Source organism: Plecotus auritus (assembly GCF_963455305.1).
Source record: "Plecotus auritus genome assembly, chromosome: 1".
NCBI classification, from domain to species: Eukaryota; Metazoa; Chordata; class Mammalia; order Chiroptera; family Vespertilionidae; genus Plecotus; species Plecotus auritus.
The window spans coordinates 31,875,742-31,896,122 of record NC_137770.1 but is presented as its reverse complement, the minus strand read 5'-3'; the positions used below and the strand labels follow the sequence as shown (position 1 = coordinate 31,896,122).

Sequence of the window (20,381 nt, the reverse complement as noted above, 5' to 3'; positions counted from 1 at the left end):
CGCCCAGGGCTAACTGCTGCTGCTCTTCGCGGCTGTGCGTTGGCAGACTCCCCCCTCTGGAGGCACCCCATGCTGTGCTACAGCAAAGACGGGCTGTACACGTCCCTCACCTCCCTGCCCTCCGAGGCCCTGCAGACCGAGGCCCTCAAGCTCTTCAAGGTAAAGTGGGAGGGGAGCCCGGCCCACCCACGGGCGGGGGCGCCCTCGCCATGTGCCCAGGCTCTGCCCCACGCAGTTCTGCCCCCCATGGTGATCCTCCGTGAGGAGAACATGCAGTTAGGGGGTGGCCCACAGAAGGATCTCGGAGGAGGCGGGGGGAGTCCCTCAGGGTCCCCACCACGTCCTGTAGGACAGGGAGGCGGGAGCTCTGGGCCTTCATTCCCAGCCTGGGGGAGCGCCTGTGAAACTGCCCTGGAGCTCCCGCCTCCTGTGATGGACAGGGAAAGGCAGGCCTATGTTGTTTCTGAACCTGAGGGATTCTGGCCTCTTTTAGAATTTTCTTTGTGCCTGTCTTGAATATTCTATCTTTTCAGAAAATGAGTATGTCTTGCTTATGCAATAGAAACATTTAAAGAAGGAAAGAGACTAGCCCAAGGTAGCCTTTCCCGCAAGCACAGTGCTCCCAGGCAGTGCTCCCTCTTAGAAACATTCTCCCTGTGAACAAGCCCCCGAGCCCTGGGGCGGCCCCGTCTGTCCATTGCCTCAGCACCTGCCAGTGCCCGCTGTCATGTCCCTGCCAGTGCTGCCAGCTCTTCATCAACGTGCCCGTGGAAGCCGCCTCGGTGGACTACCACGTGTCCCTGGTCCAGAGGGCCCTGCAGGTCTGCCTGGTTCACCCTGAGCTGCAGAGCGAGATCTACTGCCAACTCATGAAGCAGACCAGCTGCCGCCCGCCTCAGAAGTACTCCCTCATGCAGGTAGGGGCTCTGAGGAGCGGACAGGAGCCATTGGCCAGGGCTGCCCAGGAGGCGGGAAGCGGGAGGAGGTGACTACGCAGGTATCCTGAGCCTGGTGGCCAGTGGGCAGTGCTCAGAGCCGCCTCGGCACAGCTGCCCTCCCTGGGCCTCTTTGGATGAGGTCTGTGTGCAGTCAGCTTGTGCGATTGCTGTTCTGGTCAAAGCCTGACCCAGGTGGCTTTGGTACCCGGAGAAGGTGGGGGCTCCGGTTTGGAGAGAGTGCCGAAGGCTCTGTAGCTCAGGGCCGAGTTGGGGCACGCAGGCTCAGCACTCACCCCACACTGCCTGTGCCCTGCAGTGCTGGCAGCTCCTGGCTCTGTGCGCCCCACTCTTCCTGCCTCAGCACCACTTCCTCTGGTACATCAAACAGCAGCTCCAGCGCCACGCAGACCCCAGGTGAGTGAGCGCCGTTTCCCCCGCTGCTTCTTCACTCGCGCCGTGGCATGATTCAGTGTCACGGGGGAAACTGGTCGGATCCCCCCACCCTCTGAGACTTGCTCGGTGGCCATGGGGACTTCACCGATGGCTGTAAACACAAACACACACGTGGAGGTCTGGGCAGGCCTGGGCTTCTGCACACCAGTTCACGTGCGCATGGATGTTTTGTGGGGCTGCTGCCTCCGGTTTATTCCCAGAGTGCCATTCTCTGTTGCCATGTTCATATGGGCCCTGAATGGCAAATGAATACCCCAGGCCCGTCTTCAGGGCTTGGCTCACAGCCTGCCCCAGCGGCTGACGTGGTCCTGGCCAGGTCTGGGCACCAAGGTGGCAGGGAGGTGTGGGTTCCGTGGTATTCCCTTCTTCCTCACCTGTCTTTTTAGAAGTGAAACTGGCCAGTATGCCACCTACTGCCAGCGGGCAGTGGAGCGGACCCTGCAGACTGGGGAGCGGGAAGCCAGACCATCGCGCATGGAAGTGGTGTCCATCCTGCTGCGGAACCCCTTCCACCACTCCTTGCCCTTCAGCATCCCCGTGCACTTCGCCAACGGGACCTACCAGGTGGGGGCGGGCGTGTGCCCTGTCCTGCGTCTCTTCCAGAGGGGAGTACCTTAGGGCCAGGCGGGTGCTAAGCCTCCTTAGGATTGGCAGATTCTTGATAAGCAAACCAGCAAAAGAATGGGCCTGGGACTTCAGGGTGGGAGTGGGGGTTAGTGCCAGTGTGGCAGGAGAGAGGAGCTTAAATCGCAAAAGCGCTCCACTATTCGATGTCCTGGAAGTACATCTTTGAGCCCATTGTGTGAACAGGAAACTGAGACACTGACCAAGACGATGGCACAAAAGGGCCTCCCAAAAAGTGTAACGGGCACACAGAGCTTATGTCGGGTTCGTCTCCAGTGGGCGGGCTCATCCCTTGGGCATGCACCCTCTGCGTGTGAATCCAGAACGGACGTCTCCTTGGCCCTTGCATCTGCCCTTGCTCCTTTTAGGCAAGCCTTCCCACCTCTGGACGCAGACCCCTACGCGAGCCCTGGAGGGCGTCCCTCAGCAAGCCCCGCTGGGGCTGATACTCTCCCCTGCAGGTGGTGGGCTTCGATGGCTCTTCCACAGTTGATGAGTTCCTCCAGCGGCTGAACCAGGAGACAGGCATGAGAAAATCGTCCCACTCCGGCTTTGCCCTCTTCACTGACGATCCGTCCGGCCGGGCCCTGGAACACTGCCTGCAGGGGAGTGTCAAGGTGATGGCCTCTCCGCTGAGCCCTGAGCCCCGCTGACCCACCGCCTGGCTTCGGGGTGTTTGGTGGGGAAAAGCCTGTCCTGCTGGGTGTCTAGCTGTGTTTGGTGCTGAGCCCAAGGTGCCCACCCTTCTGTGCCATCCTAAAACGTACCCATGTGGGCAGAGAAAAGATGTTTGTGCTGTTGTCTCTGGAGGGAAGAGCTCTGTATCCCTCTCTCCCTGGGGTGGCTGTGCGGCATCCCGGGGAAGCTGCTGCTCAGCTGGTGTGGACGGGACAGGAGGCACTTCTCAGCAGCAGCCCGACCGAGCCTGCCGGTTACACGCACGCGGGTCCACACGCGCACGCACACACACAGGGACACAGGTGGGCACCTGCATGCCCAGTGTCCCTGGATGTTGTGTCTGCCAGGGCCTATGCTGTGCCTACAGGTTCAGCCACATTTTTAGGAAGTAGGTCCTTATGGTACTTGGGTATTAAAGGCTCTTGAATGGGACCGAGGACTATCTTGTATTGTGGTCTGAGATTAGAGCCGTGGCGCGTGTTAAGTGTTTGAGGGAATGTGCTGTAGCACTTGATGAGCGTGAGGGTTTGGGTCCGTCTGCTTTCTTTATGGCAGCAGGACAAAGGCCTGTAGTCTGTACCATTGCCGGAAACACTGTGCTACATGCCTTCTCTGTAAATGTCGGGGCACCTGCAAGGCTTTGCTACACAGCAGGCCTCTGGGCATATTTGCTGAAGCGGAGAGTGGGGTGGGATGGAATGGGAGCTGGCGATGTGAGGCCATGGTTTTTGACTGGGGCCTGTCTTGCCTCAGGGTGGGTGGGTGGGGCTCAGATGTGAAAGCCAATAGGGGAAGCTTTGCTTTGCTGCTCACGCCAAGTCGGTGAGGAAGCGCAGGCACCTGGGGTCCTGGCCCCGTAGGTCATCCTCTCCATGGAGGACAGTCACTCCACTCTGCCCTGCTGCTCTGCCCGAGTCCAGCCCTGCCTGGACCTCATGCCCCTCATCAGGTGCTTTTCTGACTTTGGTCTTTTGCCTCTTCAAGATCTGCGATGCCATTTCCAAGTGGGAACAAGCCCTGAAGGAGCTGCACTCCAGGAAGTCTGAGGGTGGCACGCGTGTCGTGAGGCTGATGTACAAGAGCAGGTCCTGAGCACGCCCAAGGGTGGGGCCAGGTGTGAGGGCTGCGCCTGGGGTGCACAGGCAGGAGGCCCACAGATACAGTACCGCATGGTGCTCATTAGCTGGGGAGCCAGGCCGACTGGGCAGCTCAGCTCTCGGTCCCTATACTGCATGTACACACACATGAATGCGTACACACACACATGCCAGGAAAACAGACCAACCTCATGAGATAGCTGCATGTGTTACCTTAGGAGAGTGAGATTTTGTATGAGCACTAAATTTAAGGCTAGAAATAAATCGCTCCTATGCCAATTCCAGGGAATACAGAAGTAGGCATCCTGACTTTTTACCAATTTGAGTAAGAAAATTCCATTCCAGCTATGTCTCCAGGCAAATATTTCCATTAGTCTCTTGGCTTCTTAACTCATCCAGTTCCCTAATAAGTTGTGATTCCTGGTACCAGATCCCTTTACCAAATCCCATAAGTCTAATGGTGTATCCAGAATTAACCACATGCTACAGTTGCCATGAGAACTATGGGCTCTGTGTCATGCTTGCTTAAATATTTTGGAGGCAATAGAAAATAGGCTTACAAATGGCATAAAAGGAGTCATTTCTTTCTTTGGGAGTCAAGATAAACAGATGCCAAGATGACCTCGTCCTTTTGGGATCCCAGCTGACCTGGCTTCTCGCCCTCTTCCCTGTAGACTGTACTTTCGGGGTCAAGTCAAAGGGGAGACGGAGCGCGAGCGGCTGCTGCTTGCCTTCCAGACCAGTGGCGAGATCGTGGCAGGGAGGTTTCCTGTCAACAAGGAGCTGGCTCTGGAGATGGCTGCCCTCATGGCCCAGGTACGGGTCTGTTTGGGAATCAGGAGGGTCAGGCACCACCTTTGGACTCACAGGCGGAATGCGCCACACAGCCTGGAGCAGGAGATTCTGCAGATGGGCGGTGCCAGAGGAGAGGGTGGCCTTGACCCTGGCTCCTTACCCAGCGGAGCTCCTCATTGCGCACACAGGCTGCATGCAGAACTCTGGGCGGGAATCCAAAGGCCTGGGTTTGAATCCTGGCCACGTTACTTCACTTGTCTGTGCTTTAGTTTCCATTTCTGTGGACTGAAAACTAAGATACCTCCATACCTACCCCCACAGGGTTGTTGTACTAAGTATGTTCTTAAATAATGCATATCACATAATGTATGCGATAACATTTGTACTTAAAGCTATCAAACATTTTAACTAGAATTAGGAAAGGAACACACATTCAGACTTTGACTCTTCTCCCTGTTACCTTTCGGAGACCATCTTGCCAAAGGTATCTGGGATACCTGTATGGTTCCCATAGATCTACTTGCTGAAAAAGAAGGGAAAATCCTGTCTAATAAAGAGGGAATATGCTAATTGACCCTCATGCTGTCGCAAAGATGGTGGCGCCCACAGCCAATAAGGAGGGAATATGCTAATTGACTGCCACGCCCTCAAAGATGGCAGCACCCACAGCTACAAGATGGCAGTGCCCAGTCCCCTCAGCCCCGCTGGGGCGGCAGGCGCACAGCAAGGCCAGGCCCGCCCTGCGCGCCTGCCTCTGGAGTCCCCCAGTCCCCTCAGCCCCCCAGCTGCCCAGGGCCAGCCCAAGGCACAAGCAAGCCTCGGATGGCGGCTACCCAGCCGCCCACGGCCACCCAAGGCTCAGGTAACCAGGGCTGACCGAGGCTTGTGCTGCCGGCAATGGCAGCAGCAGAGGTGTGATGGGGCGTCACCTTCCCCTGATCGCTAGGTCACCTCCCACCCCTGAGGGCTCCCGGACTGTGAGAGGGGGCAGGCCGGGCTGAGGGACCCCCCTCCAGTGCATGAATTTCCATGCACCGGGCCTCTAGTACTAGTAATAATAGCTGATCTTTAGCTCTGCCCTGGCTCAGTTGGTTGGGTGTCATCCCATGTACCAAAAGGTTGTTGGTTCAATCCCCTCACAGGCCACATACTTGGACTGCAGGCTCCATCCCTGGGAGGTGTGTGCAGGAGGCAGCCAATTGATGTTCCTCTCTCACATCAATGTCTATCTTTATCTTTCCCTCTTTCCCTCCCTCTCCTCCTCTCCCTCTCTCTCTAATAACTGATCTTTAATATAATAAACATGTATTAAATACTCTAAAGAGGACGCTGTGCTAAATATTTTACACTAGAGGTCCAGTGCACGAGAATCATGCACTTGGTGGCGGGGGGGCCTTAGCATGCCCGCGCCCTCTCACAGTCCAGGAGACCCCAGGGGATGTCTGACTGATGATAGTTGAATATACTTAGCGCTTCCACGGAGGCTGAAGAGGCTCCCGCCACCGCCACTGCGCTCGCCAGCCATGAGCCTGGCTTCTGGCTGAGCGGCGCTCCCCCTATGGGAACGCATTGACCACCAGGGGGCAGCTCCTGTGTTGAGCATCTGCCCCCTGGTGGTCAGTTCGCATGACCATTCTACCGTTCGGTTGATTTGCATATTACGCTTTTATTAAATAGGATGTATTATACCATTTAGTTCTCATCCCCACATAAATAGGTGAGGATATTGAAGCTCAGAGAGTTTAAGTAACCTGACCAGCATTACAAAGCTGGTAAGTGGAGAGTTGGGATTTGAGCCAGATGTCTGACTCCAAGCCACATTTGGAACTCTCTGCTATACAGTCAGTCAGTCCTCACTTAGCATCATCACCAGGTTCTACAGCTTTAAGCGAAACATCTCATCAACATTATAATGAAGTGACATTGAACAAAACTGTTCTTCAAGGACCTGCTGTACTCTAGGATCTGTAGCATCTTCAATCCTATGTCCCATACTTTTGGATTGGAAGCCAGAATTTCTACACTGTTCTCCCTGTCTGCCCCTAATTAACTGTGTCTTTGGATAAGGCACTTAACCTCAGGTGGAAAATTAAAGTCGGACTAGATAATCTCTAATATTCCAGGACACTAAGGTTGTTTGTTTATCTCTAGTGTCTGCGAAACGAGATAAAGGGCCAGTTCACAAGAAGTGTTTTTTCACATCCATTCACACCTCCCCAGGAAAGTTATGAAAAAAAGGGTGTACTACACCTTTCTCAACAGCCTACTCCCATCCCACCCCCACCATGTCCAGATTCTTGACTTGTGCTTCCATGTGTTTCTATCACAGGTAGAATTTGGGGACTTGGAGAGGCACCTCTCGCCAAGCCCTGGGGGCACACCCCCTTCCAAGGCTCAGCACCACCTACAGCAGGTGCTGGACAGGTTCTACCCAAGGCGCTACAGATATGGGACACCCACTGAACAGCTGAGGTAGGCTGCAAGGGTTTATGGGGGTCTTATGGGAGATGAGGGCTGCGGGCTTGGGGAGGTCTCAGAGCTGCCATGAAAACATGTTGGCACTTCACCAGCACCATTTCTCTCCATCTGTCCATCCAGACATCTAGTAGATCAGCTGACCACAAAGTGGGCAGCACTGCAAGGCTGCTCCCCTCCCGAGTGCATCCGCATCTACCTGACCGTGGCCCGGAAATGGTCCTTCTTTGGTGCTAAGCTCTTTGCTGCTCAGGTAAGTGCCAGTGGTTTCCAGTGGAAGGAGTGGTGACCACACCCTCAGGAATGCACAAGTATCTTCTGGAGCATCTGTCCCTATCTGGTCATGTTTGAGTCTGGTCCGCAGTGCCTGCCTGCAAACTAGCAACCACCAGGGGTCACTATCTCTCCATCCATTTCTGACCTACTCTCAATTCCATGGTCCAGAGCAGTTGTGATTCATTGCTTTGGGGCCAGGATTCTTTCTGGGTGTCCCCCATCTTTCCTTTATTGACTTCTTTCTCAATGCTACCCCTGGGGGGAGAAGATAGGATCAACTAGTTATAAGGTCATATAACATAGGGTCCCACTTGGTCTGGGAAGTTGGGGAAAGCTTCTGAAAAAGGTGGCATGCCTACCTCCCCAGCCTTTTGGGGATTACCCTACTGCAGTGCTGGCAGCGAAAATAGTCAAAACTGTCCACTAAATAGCCACTTTGCTTACTGGTAGGGTCTATCGCCCGTAAGATTGCATTCTTGCTTTCCTATTTCTTTTACGGTCCCTGTGAAATTGATTGAAGTCAGATGCACTCCAGCTGGGAAAGACTGAGGGTGGAGTGCTGTCAGTGTCTGAGATCTGGGAGAAAGCAGTCTGTTCCCCACGCCCGTGACAGAGCAGCCAGGGATGCTCTCTTCTACGCACAGAGCGTCCCAATTGGTGGGCTGTGGCGGGATAGGCTGTGATCTCCTCCACTCGGGATTGTTAGTAGGTAGCCAGGGCCCCAAGGCCAGATGCCTCCTTTTCACTCCAGCATGCTGTACAAATGCCATCTTTAAGTTTTGCAAGATAAGGAAAAGGTTGGAAATCACTGCACTGCCTAGCAGGTCCCTGTGTGCCTTCTTCCTCACAAAGCTCTCATGGTTCAGAATCCATTGCTGTGGATGTGTCTGATGGGGATTTCCTCTTTCCCCAGCCTGTACCGCTGTCTTCCAAGGAGAACCCTCTGGTGTGGATTGCTGTGAATGAGGATGGTGTCAGCATCCTGGACCACAACACGATGGTAAGGAAGGAGGAGGGCTGGCTCCCCGATTCCCTCCTTCTCCTAAATAGTCTTTTCTTTTCTCTCGACTCAAAAGCCTGAGTGAAGTGACCATGCCCCCCTCTCCCTACCCCCTGCCCAAGCACTGCTGTTCTCTAGTCCAGACACAGCGTGTAGACATTGGAGAGGTGTCTCTCCAGATTATGACCACTGCGGAGATCTTTCCTGGTTAAGCTCCCTGTGCTCAGAAGAGACAGGATGCTGGTTCCTAGCTCGGGAGGCAGGTGGAAAGTTTCCCCGGGACTAACTAGCTCTTTCCCACAGCAAGTGCGTGTCACCTACCCCTACTCTTCAGTGACGACCTTTGGTGGCTGCCGGGACGACTTCATGCTTGTGATTAGATCCATTCCAGACCAGAGCTCTGGAAAAGGCCACATTGAAAAGTTGACCTTCCGGATGGCCGCTCCTAAGGTGCGTCTGAGAGCGACAAACATTTTGCTCTGAGCTGTAATGTAGGAAGAGATGGACTTGGAGCTGAGAAAGGAAGCTGGGGTTATGATCGTATCCTAGAAGAGCCCTGCCCCCAAGGAAACTCAGCTTTGTCTATAATCATGGCTCCAAAAGGTTCAGGTGGAGTTGCTCGGAAGTCACCACTGGGCAGGCAGGGAGGGCTGGCTAGGGAGGGCACTCACGCTGGCCCAGCTACTCCTGTGCCCTTCACACGATCTTTCCTGCTCTCAAGCCTCCGCACCGTGCAGGCTAGAGTTGGGTGCTCACTCACTGTTCTCCTTGCAGCAGGACCAGGGCAGCTGCCCGCTCAAGATGTTCTCACCTAGTCCTGGGTTCTGCTGTCCCAACACTAGTCGCAAAGTGGGACAGTCTGCACATGCTCCCCTGTCCTCCAGGTCTTGAATTCCGCCCAGAGACCTCCTTTGCCTTAAGGGCTTTATTCCCACAGGAAATGTTGACTAGCAAAAGTAAGAATTACAAAGACTCAGACTAAGAATTACAAAGACTCATTTATAGGTTCCTGTCTCCCTCTGAGAGTTCACTGGAAACCCTGTTGCTTTGATCCTAAAGTTGGAGGTTGCCAGATCTCCTGCTTTTAACACACCCCTGCCAAAGGAGAAGATATGCGGCCCTTTGCTCCAGGGAGGCCCCTGCCCCAGCTGGGAGCTGCTAGCCAGAGAGGAAGTGCCGCCTGTTCTGGGCGGGGTGGGGGGAGGGGGTGGGGTACGCTGCATCTCACAGAACCTCCAGACCAATAGGTGCCCATTTCTTTGGGCCTCTGAACCGCAGTAATGACCCCCTTTGGACGATTTCTCCCAGGTGGGTATTTTAAGATGAAGGAACTGAAGCCCAGGAAGGCTGTGTGTCCTGTGTAACAGCTAGTGAGAGAGAAAGCCAGTGTTGGAGCCAAGGCTAGTTCATGTCCTTTGTTTCTCTGTTTCTCCTTAGATTGCAGAGGCTACTCTCCTCATGGCCAGCTACATGAGCCATTGCTCCATAACTGTGAACACTCCCACCAAGCCGCCTGCTGCCCACCAGCCATGGGAGCTGGCGGGACAACAGCTCTTCGCTTCTCTTCCACGGGCTGCCAAGGGGCCAACGTTGCTGTGAATATTTCTCCTGCCCCGTTCCCCACCGCCACCTGGTGCCTGTCGGGTTGGAGATACGAATCCTGGGGCATGACACTACTGTGATGGGTCCAACACTCTCCCCAGCCCGCCCTGGTTTTTTCTGTGAAGTGTGTATTTCAGTGTCCATGAAGCCTCTATTCTCTAGGTGCCTTATGTTTCAGGGCCCAACTTTTAAGAAGCCAGGCCCAGTATAAAAACCACTGTTTTCCCCACAAGAGTACTGAGCTCTGGATTCTGCCTGCTCCTAGACAGACAGGGAGGTCTGTTCCTGAGGGTGTCAGTGCCGTTCCTGAGCTTTCCCCAGCTCTCCCAGTTGGGGAGGCGAATCTGTTTTAGACTCTATACGGTCCTCATGTGGGGATTTATACTTGAAGTTTTCCCAACATCCTCAAATTCTGAGGACCAAAATTTCCCATTCACCCCAACTCTGACAAAAGCCTAGAACTCACTAAAACTAGACTTCCTTTCGCAGATGGGAAAGGGGTTGGCAGGGCTGGAGGAAAAGGAGCGGAGGCCTGTCCCTCCTCGACTGCCCGTGAGTAGGCGCTCTGCAGTGCCCCTTCCCTCCGGGAAGCAGCTCCTATCTTTGTAGGACAGGAGCTCTCCCTGCTGAGATCGAAGCTGCTCTCCCTCACACTGGGTACAAGCTAAGGCAGGGGCAGGTCTAACTTGGCCTCCCGTGTCTCCTTTTAACTACTGGATGGGGCTCCATGAAGGCTGTGCTCACTACTGTAGGACGAGGTGGCCATCACTGTTTCCCTGCTCTTTGAAAGACCAAGCAAATGCACTCTGCTTTTTGCTACTCTGGGAGCCACCAAAATGAGTCAGAAACAGGAGACCCCTTCGGGCTTGTGGGCCTGGATCTGCTCCTCAAGACTTCTGGCGAACTTCTGCTGGGCATTAGTTTGAGGACAGAGGACATGTGATGTCTGTCCCAGAAACTGTTGCTTTCACCTTTGCCTTCCTAACGATGCCAGTATCCCCCTATCCCACAGAGACCTTGTGTTGAGTGCAGAGATGATCACTGTTTCCCCCCTCCCCTAACAAAGACGAAAGAGTCATTGGTACTCTGATTTTCCAACATCAGAAACGGAGTTTTATTTCATAGCTCTAAGACAGTCCTACCATTTGTCAATAAAGTGCTGAAAACTGTATGGTCTTAGCAGGAGCACCCAAGAACCAAGAACTTTACCCTGACAAAGTGTGTGTATGTGTGAGAGAGAAAGAGAGAGAGAGAGAGTGTGTGTGTATGTGTGTGTGTTTATGTGTGTGTGTGTGTGTGTGTGAGAGAGAGAGAGTGAGAGTGTGTGTGTGTGTGTGTGTGTGAGAGAGAGAGAGAGAGAGAGAGAGAGAGAGAGAGAGAGAGAGAGAGAGAGAGTGTGTGTGTGTGTGTGTGTGTGTGTGTGTGTGTGTGTGTGTGTGGCATACTGCAGAACCACTCGGCTGGAACTAGTTGATGTGAGCACTTCAGCTGCTGCACGCTTCCCCTCTCATCCTTTACACCAGGGGTGGAGAACCTTTTCTCCGCCAACAGCCACTTGGATATTTATTGTATCATCTCGGCCCATATAAAGTTATCAACTTAAAAATTAGCCTGTTGTATTTGGTCAAACATTTCTGTTCCTGCCTTTCACCCAGCATTTGGGTTTAGTTGGGACATTCCTACCTGGAACACATTAACACATCACACGTACCACAGGCTTCTGAAGAACCCCTCCAGAGCTGGTGTAAAAGGCAGAAATGTCAACTCTGGTTTTGTGATACTTGAGTGTCTCTAAGGCCCGTGAGGATAGTATTATCTACCTGGGAGTTTTAAAAAAATTAGGATCTGCTCTGGCTTGTGTTGCTAAATGGTTAAGAGTGGCAGCCCACACACCAAAGGGTTCAATTCCCAGTCAAGGGCGCATAGGTGGGTTGCAGGTTTGATCCTTGGCCCCAGTCGGGGCATGTGCAAGAGGCAACCAATCAGTGTGTCTCTTTCACATCGACGTTTTTCTCTCATTCTCTTTCTCCCCTCCCTCTCTCTCCCTTCCACTCTCTCTAAAAATCAATGGAAAAAATATCCTTAGGTGACGATTAACAAACCAAAAAAAATTAGGATCCCAAAGAAAAAGGGAGAATGGAGCTGTGTTCATACTGAATTTGGGGTCAGGTTATTTCCCCCCACCCTGTCTTCTTCCCAATCCTTCAGGAATCCTCCCTTAGTTTATGAATTTTATACAGAAGAAACTGTCTTACCAACAAAGGTTTCTATACTTTGCATGTTTATCCTTTTTTAAAAAAAATATATTTTACTGATTTTTTACAGAGAGGAAGGGAGAGAGAGAGAGAGAGAGAGAGTTAGAAACATCGATGAGAGAGAAACATCAATCAGCTGCCTCCTGCACACCTCCTGCTGGGGATGTGCCCGCAACCAAGGTACATGCCCTGGACCGGAATCGAGCCTGGGACCTTTCTGTCCACAGGCCGATGCTCTATCCACTGAGCCAAACCGGTTAGGGCTTTTTATCCTTCTTTAACATGTTCCTGGAAACCAGAGTCGAATTTCTGTCTGGACTTTTGTCTCATTCCTCTTAGCAAAAGAAGTGTTGAGCAACCGAAGAGTATTAATGTGCTTCACACCCTGACTGAAATGCCACATTCATGTTTGTCAGTCAAAAGCAGGTGTCTGTGAACCAGGCAATTACTGTGCATGTTTAGGAAGGAGACCTGTTTATTAAGCGAGTCATCATATTTAACTCTATACAGACAAAGGAGATAGGGGAACAGAGTCTAGTCTTTTGTAAGACATTTCTTCCCACTAACCCAGTGCCTGAAGGGCTGGACTATTTTCTTAACTTTTATATATCTGGAAATTGTCTTTCTCAAAGATCTGACATCAGTTTCCCAATGTCTTGCTCCACAAATTTCAACAAAAAGTAAACTTGAATGTGCTTAGAAAATTCGCAAAGTGCTCTGTCAACATGACCTTTGACATACCATTTCTTAAGGTCTCCTCTCAGTTGGTAACGTACACATACCTTACGAGGGGAGCACTGAAATACCAGGAACACTTTGCTCAACATCACACAATGAGCTGAGTTCCAGTCACCTGCTCTGTGGCTCTCAGATCCTCTGCATCCATCCTGTTCCTAGGACCGTGTCCACATGATGGTTTGAATACAGTAAAAAACACCAGCCCAAGGGCTTAGGAGTCATTTCCCACAGAGACAGTACTGGCCTTCTGAATGCTGGGGCTCATGGGCTTGTGGATGTGGCTTTCCCGTGTGCCAGGATCTCCTGGCAGCTCCTGTACACTTCAATCAAGCAGTCCAGCCGGGGCTTGGCACTCTAAAGGCCAAAGGGAAGAAAGGCACAGTCAAGGTGAACAAGGGAGAGCTTAGGAGTGCTGCATCCATGTGCAACTTCAATCTCTCACCCACACCAAGGGGTCTATAGGCACAGATGGGAGCTCAGAAGGGCAGAGTTCAGGCCTCACAGCACCTTGCTGAAGAGTCCCTTACTAGGCCCTCAGCCCAGCCTGTGAATTCTGCAAAGCCAGTTCTGAAAAGACAGTTTGTAATCTATAAATTTCATGATCTCCATCTAAGAGCAAGAAAGAGGATTAACAAGGAGACCCTCCTGGGGAGTGTCACAAGCTGTGGAATAGTCCTCAGAGAAAAGAAGGGCAGCTTAACAAGTAAATATTGACAAATACTGTATATAATGAAATGTAATACAACTGAATTAAAAGAAAGTCACAGAATGGGAAAAAGATGAGATGGCATATTTAATAAAAGTTTGCTACCCAAATATATAAATTGTTACAAATACATAATCAGTATCTAGATTCTACTTGACTAAGAGAGAAGGTACAGATAGTTTAAAACAAGAAATAGTAATAGGTAGATACAAAGAAATATGAAAAGTCCCTGTCTTTAAAGAGGTACAAATTTAAAAATTTTAATTCCTTTACCGGCATACTAAACTAAAAAAGCTATACCCATTGTTAGCCAAGACTAGAAAAGCACAAATCCCCCCAAAGTATATAGTTGTCCAATCTCTGGAGCCAAATCTCAAATACTGTAAACATCCATGAAGTGCCCTAATCAGTTTGGCTCAATGGATAGAGTGTCGGCCTGCGGACTCAAGGGTCCCAGGTTTGATTCCGGCCAAGGGCATGTACCTTGGTTGTGGGCACATACCCAGTAGGGAGTGTGCAGGAGGCAGCTGATCGATGTTTCTCTCTCATCGATGTTTCTATCCCTCTCCCTTCCTCTCTGTAAAAAATCAATAAAATATATATATTTTTTTAAATCCATGAAGCTATTTATAAATTTTAATAAAATAATTTTGAACTATAATGCAAAAGAATTTTAGCTTAGCTGCCTTAAATCCTTTGAGAAACAGGGCAGTGAGGCAGTTAACTGCATATGTGAATTATACACCTATAAAGGGATTTATTACAATTATGTTTATATAAGTGGTTTTTTATAAGAAAAGAGCAAAAAATACCCTGGATGTGATTTCAAAAGTTAGCAATAGAGTGGCTAAGTAAACTGATACTTGACATGATAGTATAATTACTTAATAAGTACAGTGGCCTTTTGTAGATGCATGAAAATATGCATGTCAAATTTAAAAAGCAAGATGCAAAACAGTGTATAACAGTATGTGTAGATCAGTAACATCTACGTAAAATCATATTGGTAGACTGACAGAGCCCAAGGAGATGAATAGTGATTTACAGGCAGAAGTTGCTATCTATTTTTTCCCTAAAATATGTGTAAATTCATAATATTTCTGAAAGCCTATATTTGCCTCAAAAAGGAGCTCTTGAAAGAACTAAAATCCTAATTCTCACTAAAAATAGCCGTCAGCTATCCTCAAATGTTCCTGACAACAAAAGTTTACATTGCTACTGTACAGAAGTAGCCGTGGATACGCAGAGGGGTAGGGAGGAAGGTAGAGGATTTCTTTGGAGAAGAAAGTTAAGCCAAGTATTCTGTGCTCACCTGGAAGACAGGTACTACTTGGGATATCCCATTTGGTTCCATCGGATCATTCAATAAAATGCAGAGGTAGTAAATCACCTTCTGCTGTAAGAAAATACACCAAATAGAGATCTAAGTGAAACTCATTTTGTTTTCTTTTTCTTCAAGGGATGGCTAAAACTTTTTCATAAATGGTTATCTCTAAGTAGAACACTTGATAGTTTTTGAAGTGAGGGATAAGTACATTCTCATGCAACAATTACCACCAGAGATGATTCTGAAGCTGAGCCAAAAATAAAATTGAAATGCTGACTCCCTATCCATGAGAACCTGCTGTGTCTCTTTAAAAAGGGACACCCTGGTCAGGTAGCTCCATTGGTTAGGGCATCATCCCCATATGCCAAGGTTGTGATTCAATCCCTGGTCAGGGCACATACAAGAATCTACGAATGAAGACATAAATAAGTGGAAAAACAAATATCTCTTTCTCTCCCTCCCCCCTTTCTTCTCTAAAAATAAATAAATAATATAAAAGGACATATCTTTTTTTCAATATAAGTTACTTTTATGGTTTTAGACATGCCAGCCCAAAAGGAAACACTGCAAGACTGGAGCAGAGAGTCCTCAATTTTAATTCTTTGACATCTAATATTTTAGGTACTAAAACAGTTCAAATGCAGGCACGCTCCACGGGCTACCCCTCCAAAGAGGCCTGTGATACCACTTACATACTTACCATATAAATAGCCTCATTAATGATGACATCCTTCACCTTGCCCATCTCAATGAAGGTGGTGCTTTCTTTGCCAGAGGCATAGGATGAAGTCATCTGGATGCCCAGGGAATCAATGATTAACAGAGTCTCCTGATCAATCTTCACAAAATGGAGGTAACCAAGCAGGCCTATGAGGGTGATGAAGATGGCAGCAGAGAGGATCATGCTGTTCTGAAGAGAGAGCCAGACACCGGCAGTAAGATTACCAGATGGTCGTCTGCATATGCCACTGTTTAATGAGTCAACTCTAGGCAATGCAGGAAAAGCCTTTGTTCTGCTGTGAGTTGAACAGGTAAGAGGAACATGCATGGAGGAAGAGGAAATCACTTTCATTTGTGCTCTGTAGAGCTATGAAAGCATATGATGAAATACATCCATACAACAAACGGATAGATCTGTGGAAAAGAACCTCTATTAGCAAAATATCCACCATCAGAGATTTTTCTTCCAAAATTGCAACTTAAGGACTCAAACCTTTCCTCGCACTCTCCCTCAGAATAATATGTAGTGCAAAATCACAGACTGAACAATAATAAAATGCTTAGCACAGTGTAATAGATACAACCCAACCACTCCTCCTTCCTAATAGAACTTCGAGTGAATCATGATTGGTTCCCACTTCTGACTGGTTTAGAAATGGACACGTGACACAACTCTGACCAATGAGATGTGAGGGAAGATCTCCTGGAGGGGTTTCTGGAAAACCAAGTCCATCTTAAAAAGAGATCTCAGGAAGATAAGGTCCCTACATCCTGAGGGTTTTTTTGTTGGTTTGTTTTTAATATGTTTTTATTTCAGAAAGAGAAAGGAAGAGGGAGAGATTGAAACATCAATGATGAGAGAGAATCATTGATTGGCTGCCTCATGCACAACCTCTACTGGGGATCAAGCCTAAGAGCAAGCATGTGCCCTGACTGGGAATCCAACTGTGACCTCCTATTCATAGGTCAAAGCTCAACCACTGAGCCACACTGGCCAGGTAATCCTGACGTTTTGATATCTGCAACTACTATGGACTCTCTCAGACTATGTGGAAAGCTAGGCTGAGAACAAGTAGAGTACACCAAGATGAGAAAAAAAAACCAATCTACTGAGCCTTTTATGCCCTCTAGAGCCCTCCTACCTCCTGACATCTTGTTTTGTTAAATAACAGAAAATAACAGAGATTCTCATTTAGATTTTAGTTGTTTTGGATTGTGACTAAATGATGTATTAAGGCTGACTGATGAGCTGATATGACTACCTGATGTGTTAAGGGCTCAAGATGGCATTTATTCCTTTTATTCTAAGACACATTTACAACCTTTTATCATTTCTGATGTTGAAATGTCTTTTTCTATTGATGTTTCTTTCATGAGGCACTGTTTTCTTTTTTCCATAAAGCTATTATATAGAAGGATGGTGCCAGAAAAAAATCACTGACCTAGAGTCAAAAGAAATTCAGTAATTTGTGACGGTCAGTCCTTGAGGGCAGGAAGTGTCTTATTATTCTTTGTGACTGACAAGGTGCACTCCTTGACCTAACTCTAGTCAAGCTCTTCTAAGCCCCTGACCCTGGTGTCCATCATTGTTGGGCCTGTATTGCCCAGTTGTAGCAAGAATCTTGCAAAGTCAGTTTAGAGAGAACTCCCACCTGGCTGGTCTTCAGCAAGAATCCTGTCAAGTCCGTTTAGCCCCTGACGTTTCCTTTTAGTAATTTCCCATCCACTGACCCCCACCCTGCTCCTTGACTATAAATTCCCACTTGTCTATGCTGTATTCAGAACTGAGCCCAATTCTATACTGACGTCTTTTTTCTCCTATCACAATGGTTTCTGAATAAGATATGTTTTTACCACTTTAACTATTAACCAGTTCTGATTTTCTTTGAAAGTACCTTCTTTTAAATCTTTTACATTTATTTTTAGAGAGATACAGAGGGAGGGAGGGAGGAAAAGAGAGAAAGAGAAACTTCAATTTGTTGTTCCACTGGTCATTTAATAAGTATCTGTTCCCTCCTCATATGACCATATATTATAAACTAGAGGCCTGGTGCACGAAATTCGTGCACAGGGTGGGAGGTCCCCTCAGCCCAGCCTGCACCCTCTCCAATCCGGGACCCCTTGGGGGATGTCCGATTGCCGGTTTAGGCCCGATAATCCTGGACCACTGGCTCCTAATCGCTCACCTGCCTGCCTGCCTGGTTACCCCTAACTGCCCCCTGCTGCCAGCCTGGTTGCCCCTAACTGACCCCTCTCCCCTGCTGGCAGGGTCACCCCCAACTGCCCCCCCTGCTGGCCTAGTTGCCCCTCACTGCCCCCCCTGCCAGCCTAATTGCCCCCAACTGCCCCTCCTGCTGGCCTGGTCTCCCCTCACGGCCCCCACACCAGCCTGGCCGCCCCACGCCACCTGGTGTTTAGTCATTTGGTCGTCCCACACTAACCCCCCTGCCAGCCTGGTCGCCCCACGCAGCCTGCTGTTCGGTTGTTTGGTCGTCCCTCACTAACCCCCCTGCCAGCCTGGGCCAGTCGTTTGGTTGTCCCTCACTAACCCCCCTGTTGGCCTGGTCACCCCATGCAGCCTGCTTGTTCAGTCATTTGGTCATCTCTCACTAACCCCCCTGCTGGCCTGGTCACCCCATGCTGCCTGCTGTTCAGTCATTTGGTCGTCCCTCACTAACCCCCCTGCCGGCCTAGTCGTAGGCAGCCATCTTTTAAGGGCATGACAGTCAATTTGCATATTACCTCTTTATTATATGGGATTAAATCTTTTTTTGGCGGGGAGGAACAGGACTGTCCTGGCAACTTAACTGACTTATGAAGGAACTTTTAGATATAACTTGACACAAATTAGGCAGTCCTAATTATGCACATACCTATGCTTGAATGGCAAAAAAGCTAATGGATGCAATAAAGGATGCAGTAATGGAAGCAATATCCAAATTAAAGAATAGTCCTGTTGTGCTTACTCTGACCAGATCACTCCTGAAATAATATATTCAATTCAGGGCACTACATATGAAACTGAAAAAGGCAATGAGGGTGATTCCTTCTATTTGAGGGCTGTCACAAAACCACTGTACGTGACCCTCACAATACTGTGGAGCTGGCATGGCAGACATTAATTCCATTTTAGAGATGTGAAAACATCTGGGACAATAGGAATGGTCTGGAAATTGAGCTTAAAAAACCTACCCATCTCTGAAATGTCATAATTCTTTAGAAAGTATTTGAAGTTGGGGAAGCAGTTGGGAGAAGGGGGATATAGACTGCCTTGAAAAACAGAGATTAGGAAGAACTGTCAATGTGAAGCTCTTAAATAACTTGTGTGTGTGTGTGTGTGTGTGTGTGTGTGTGTACACACGCACGCTACACAAACACACACACCGTGGAGCCAGCGACAGTCTCTGCGCAACTATAGATAAGGTATGGGGAGCAGTGATTCCCGAGGATGGGAAGTGATGGGTGAGGACGATTAACCGAACAGTTCTTGGGTCCACAGCACATGGAAGTTGAAGTTTTAGGCTGTCGTGCAAGCCCCCGGTGTATACTGGGTGGAACCAGAGCACAGCTGCGATCCAAGGGAGGGAGAATGTACAGGGCACAAACTCCACTAAACGGAATTTGAAGAGCTGTCCAGCAACGGGATGGCGTCCGCAGAGCCAGCGAGTTCCCGCCCGCCGGCCCTACGACTATAGGAGGGTCCGCCGAGAGGTCCGGGCTCGACCCCAAAGACCCTTCCAACATCGATTCCGGACACCGACCGCAGGGAGGGCCGGCCCGGCCATTACCTCGCAGAGGGTGAAGAGTCCGTAGGCCGCCAGCCACACGGAGCAGGTGACAGCGGTGAGCGAGCGCAGCGAGAGCCGCGGGCAGCTGAGGCAGAACTCGCGGCAGGACGGGGAGTAGTAGCGGCGCTGCAGGGCCAGGCGGCCGCCGTAGATATCCGAGAAGCTCAGCTCGTCCTCCATGGCCGGAGGGCATGCACCCCGCGGGCCCACCGCTGAGGCCGCCCTCCCCAGCCTCCCGCCCGCGTCCTCTCGCGGCCTCTGATCCACTTCCGGGGAGCGGGGTGGCCACGCCCCCTCACGCTCCACGCAGCCTCAGTTCCGCACGGCGAGCGGGAGCGGCCGTCTTGTTGGTTCAGTTTTTGGCGCTCCCACGGGCCTGCGATCCTAGGATTGTCTACTCCAAAGCCTCCTAGGGGGCCAGCAACTCGGCGGAGAGCTTAAAGCCGCTTTTAACGTGCTTTGTCTCGATGAACTGGTTTCTGTTTCTAAGCCAAAGCACACCACAAGGAGACAGTCCACAGGCATTCATCCATTCCTATTCATTCATTCAGGAGCGGAGGGTGCTGCGGTGAACAATGTTGTCAAGGTCCCTGCCTTCAAGAAGCTTCCTTCCTGGTAAGAGAAACAAAATGGAAATAACTTCAGAGTGCTCTTAGCAGTAATAGGACTCGCAGGGATGACTTTCAACAGTGCGGTCAGGAAAGCCTCTCTGCGGACAGGCGCTGGAGCGAGGAGCAGACGGTTGGGTGGGATCTCTGGAGGAGGAACTTGCCCGGAAAGAACAGGAAATGCAAAGAAACCCCTGAGGCTGAAACAGGGTGGGCTTATTGGAGGAATAAAGGTCCGAGAGGCTGACGCCCGGGGAATGCAGTTGGGAATTGGGGAGGTATAGGCAAGGGTCAGATCCAG

The 20,381-nt window shown here is 50.2% G+C and overlaps 2 protein-coding genes across 2 annotated transcripts in view; one reads left to right on the top strand and one right to left on the bottom strand.

Annotated features, from left to right (window-relative positions):
- PLEKHH1 (pleckstrin homology, MyTH4 and FERM domain containing H1) overlaps nucleotides 1-11,107 on the top strand; it is a 54,510-nt gene extending 43,403 nt beyond the window's left edge. The window contains exons 18-29 of the mRNA XM_080665168.1: nucleotides 47-159; nucleotides 741-917; nucleotides 1,255-1,352; nucleotides 1,778-1,955; nucleotides 2,477-2,632; nucleotides 3,678-3,778; nucleotides 4,465-4,606; nucleotides 6,915-7,057; nucleotides 7,184-7,313; nucleotides 8,250-8,336; nucleotides 8,640-8,786; nucleotides 9,774-11,107. Of these exons, the coding sequence (XP_080521294.1) occupies nucleotides 47-159; nucleotides 741-917; nucleotides 1,255-1,352; nucleotides 1,778-1,955; nucleotides 2,477-2,632; nucleotides 3,678-3,778; nucleotides 4,465-4,606; nucleotides 6,915-7,057; nucleotides 7,184-7,313; nucleotides 8,250-8,336; nucleotides 8,640-8,786; nucleotides 9,774-9,935 (1,634 nt within the window). The 3' untranslated portion in view covers nucleotides 9,936-11,107. The remainder of the gene's footprint in view (nucleotides 1-46; nucleotides 160-740; nucleotides 918-1,254; nucleotides 1,353-1,777; nucleotides 1,956-2,476; nucleotides 2,633-3,677; nucleotides 3,779-4,464; nucleotides 4,607-6,914; nucleotides 7,058-7,183; nucleotides 7,314-8,249; nucleotides 8,337-8,639; nucleotides 8,787-9,773) is intronic.
- Nucleotides 11,021-19,749, bottom strand: PIGH (phosphatidylinositol glycan anchor biosynthesis class H). Its single transcript, XM_080665174.1, has 4 exons — nucleotides 19,473-19,749; nucleotides 15,665-15,874; nucleotides 14,950-15,033; nucleotides 11,021-13,285 (listed from the first exon to the last, which is right to left on the bottom strand). The coding sequence occupies exons 1-4, from the start codon at nucleotides 19,650-19,652 to the stop codon at nucleotides 13,193-13,195; spliced, it is 567 nt and encodes a 188-aa protein (XP_080521300.1). The 5' UTR covers nucleotides 19,653-19,749; the 3' UTR covers nucleotides 11,021-13,192.
- Between the last annotated feature and the right edge of the window lie 632 nt (nucleotides 19,750-20,381).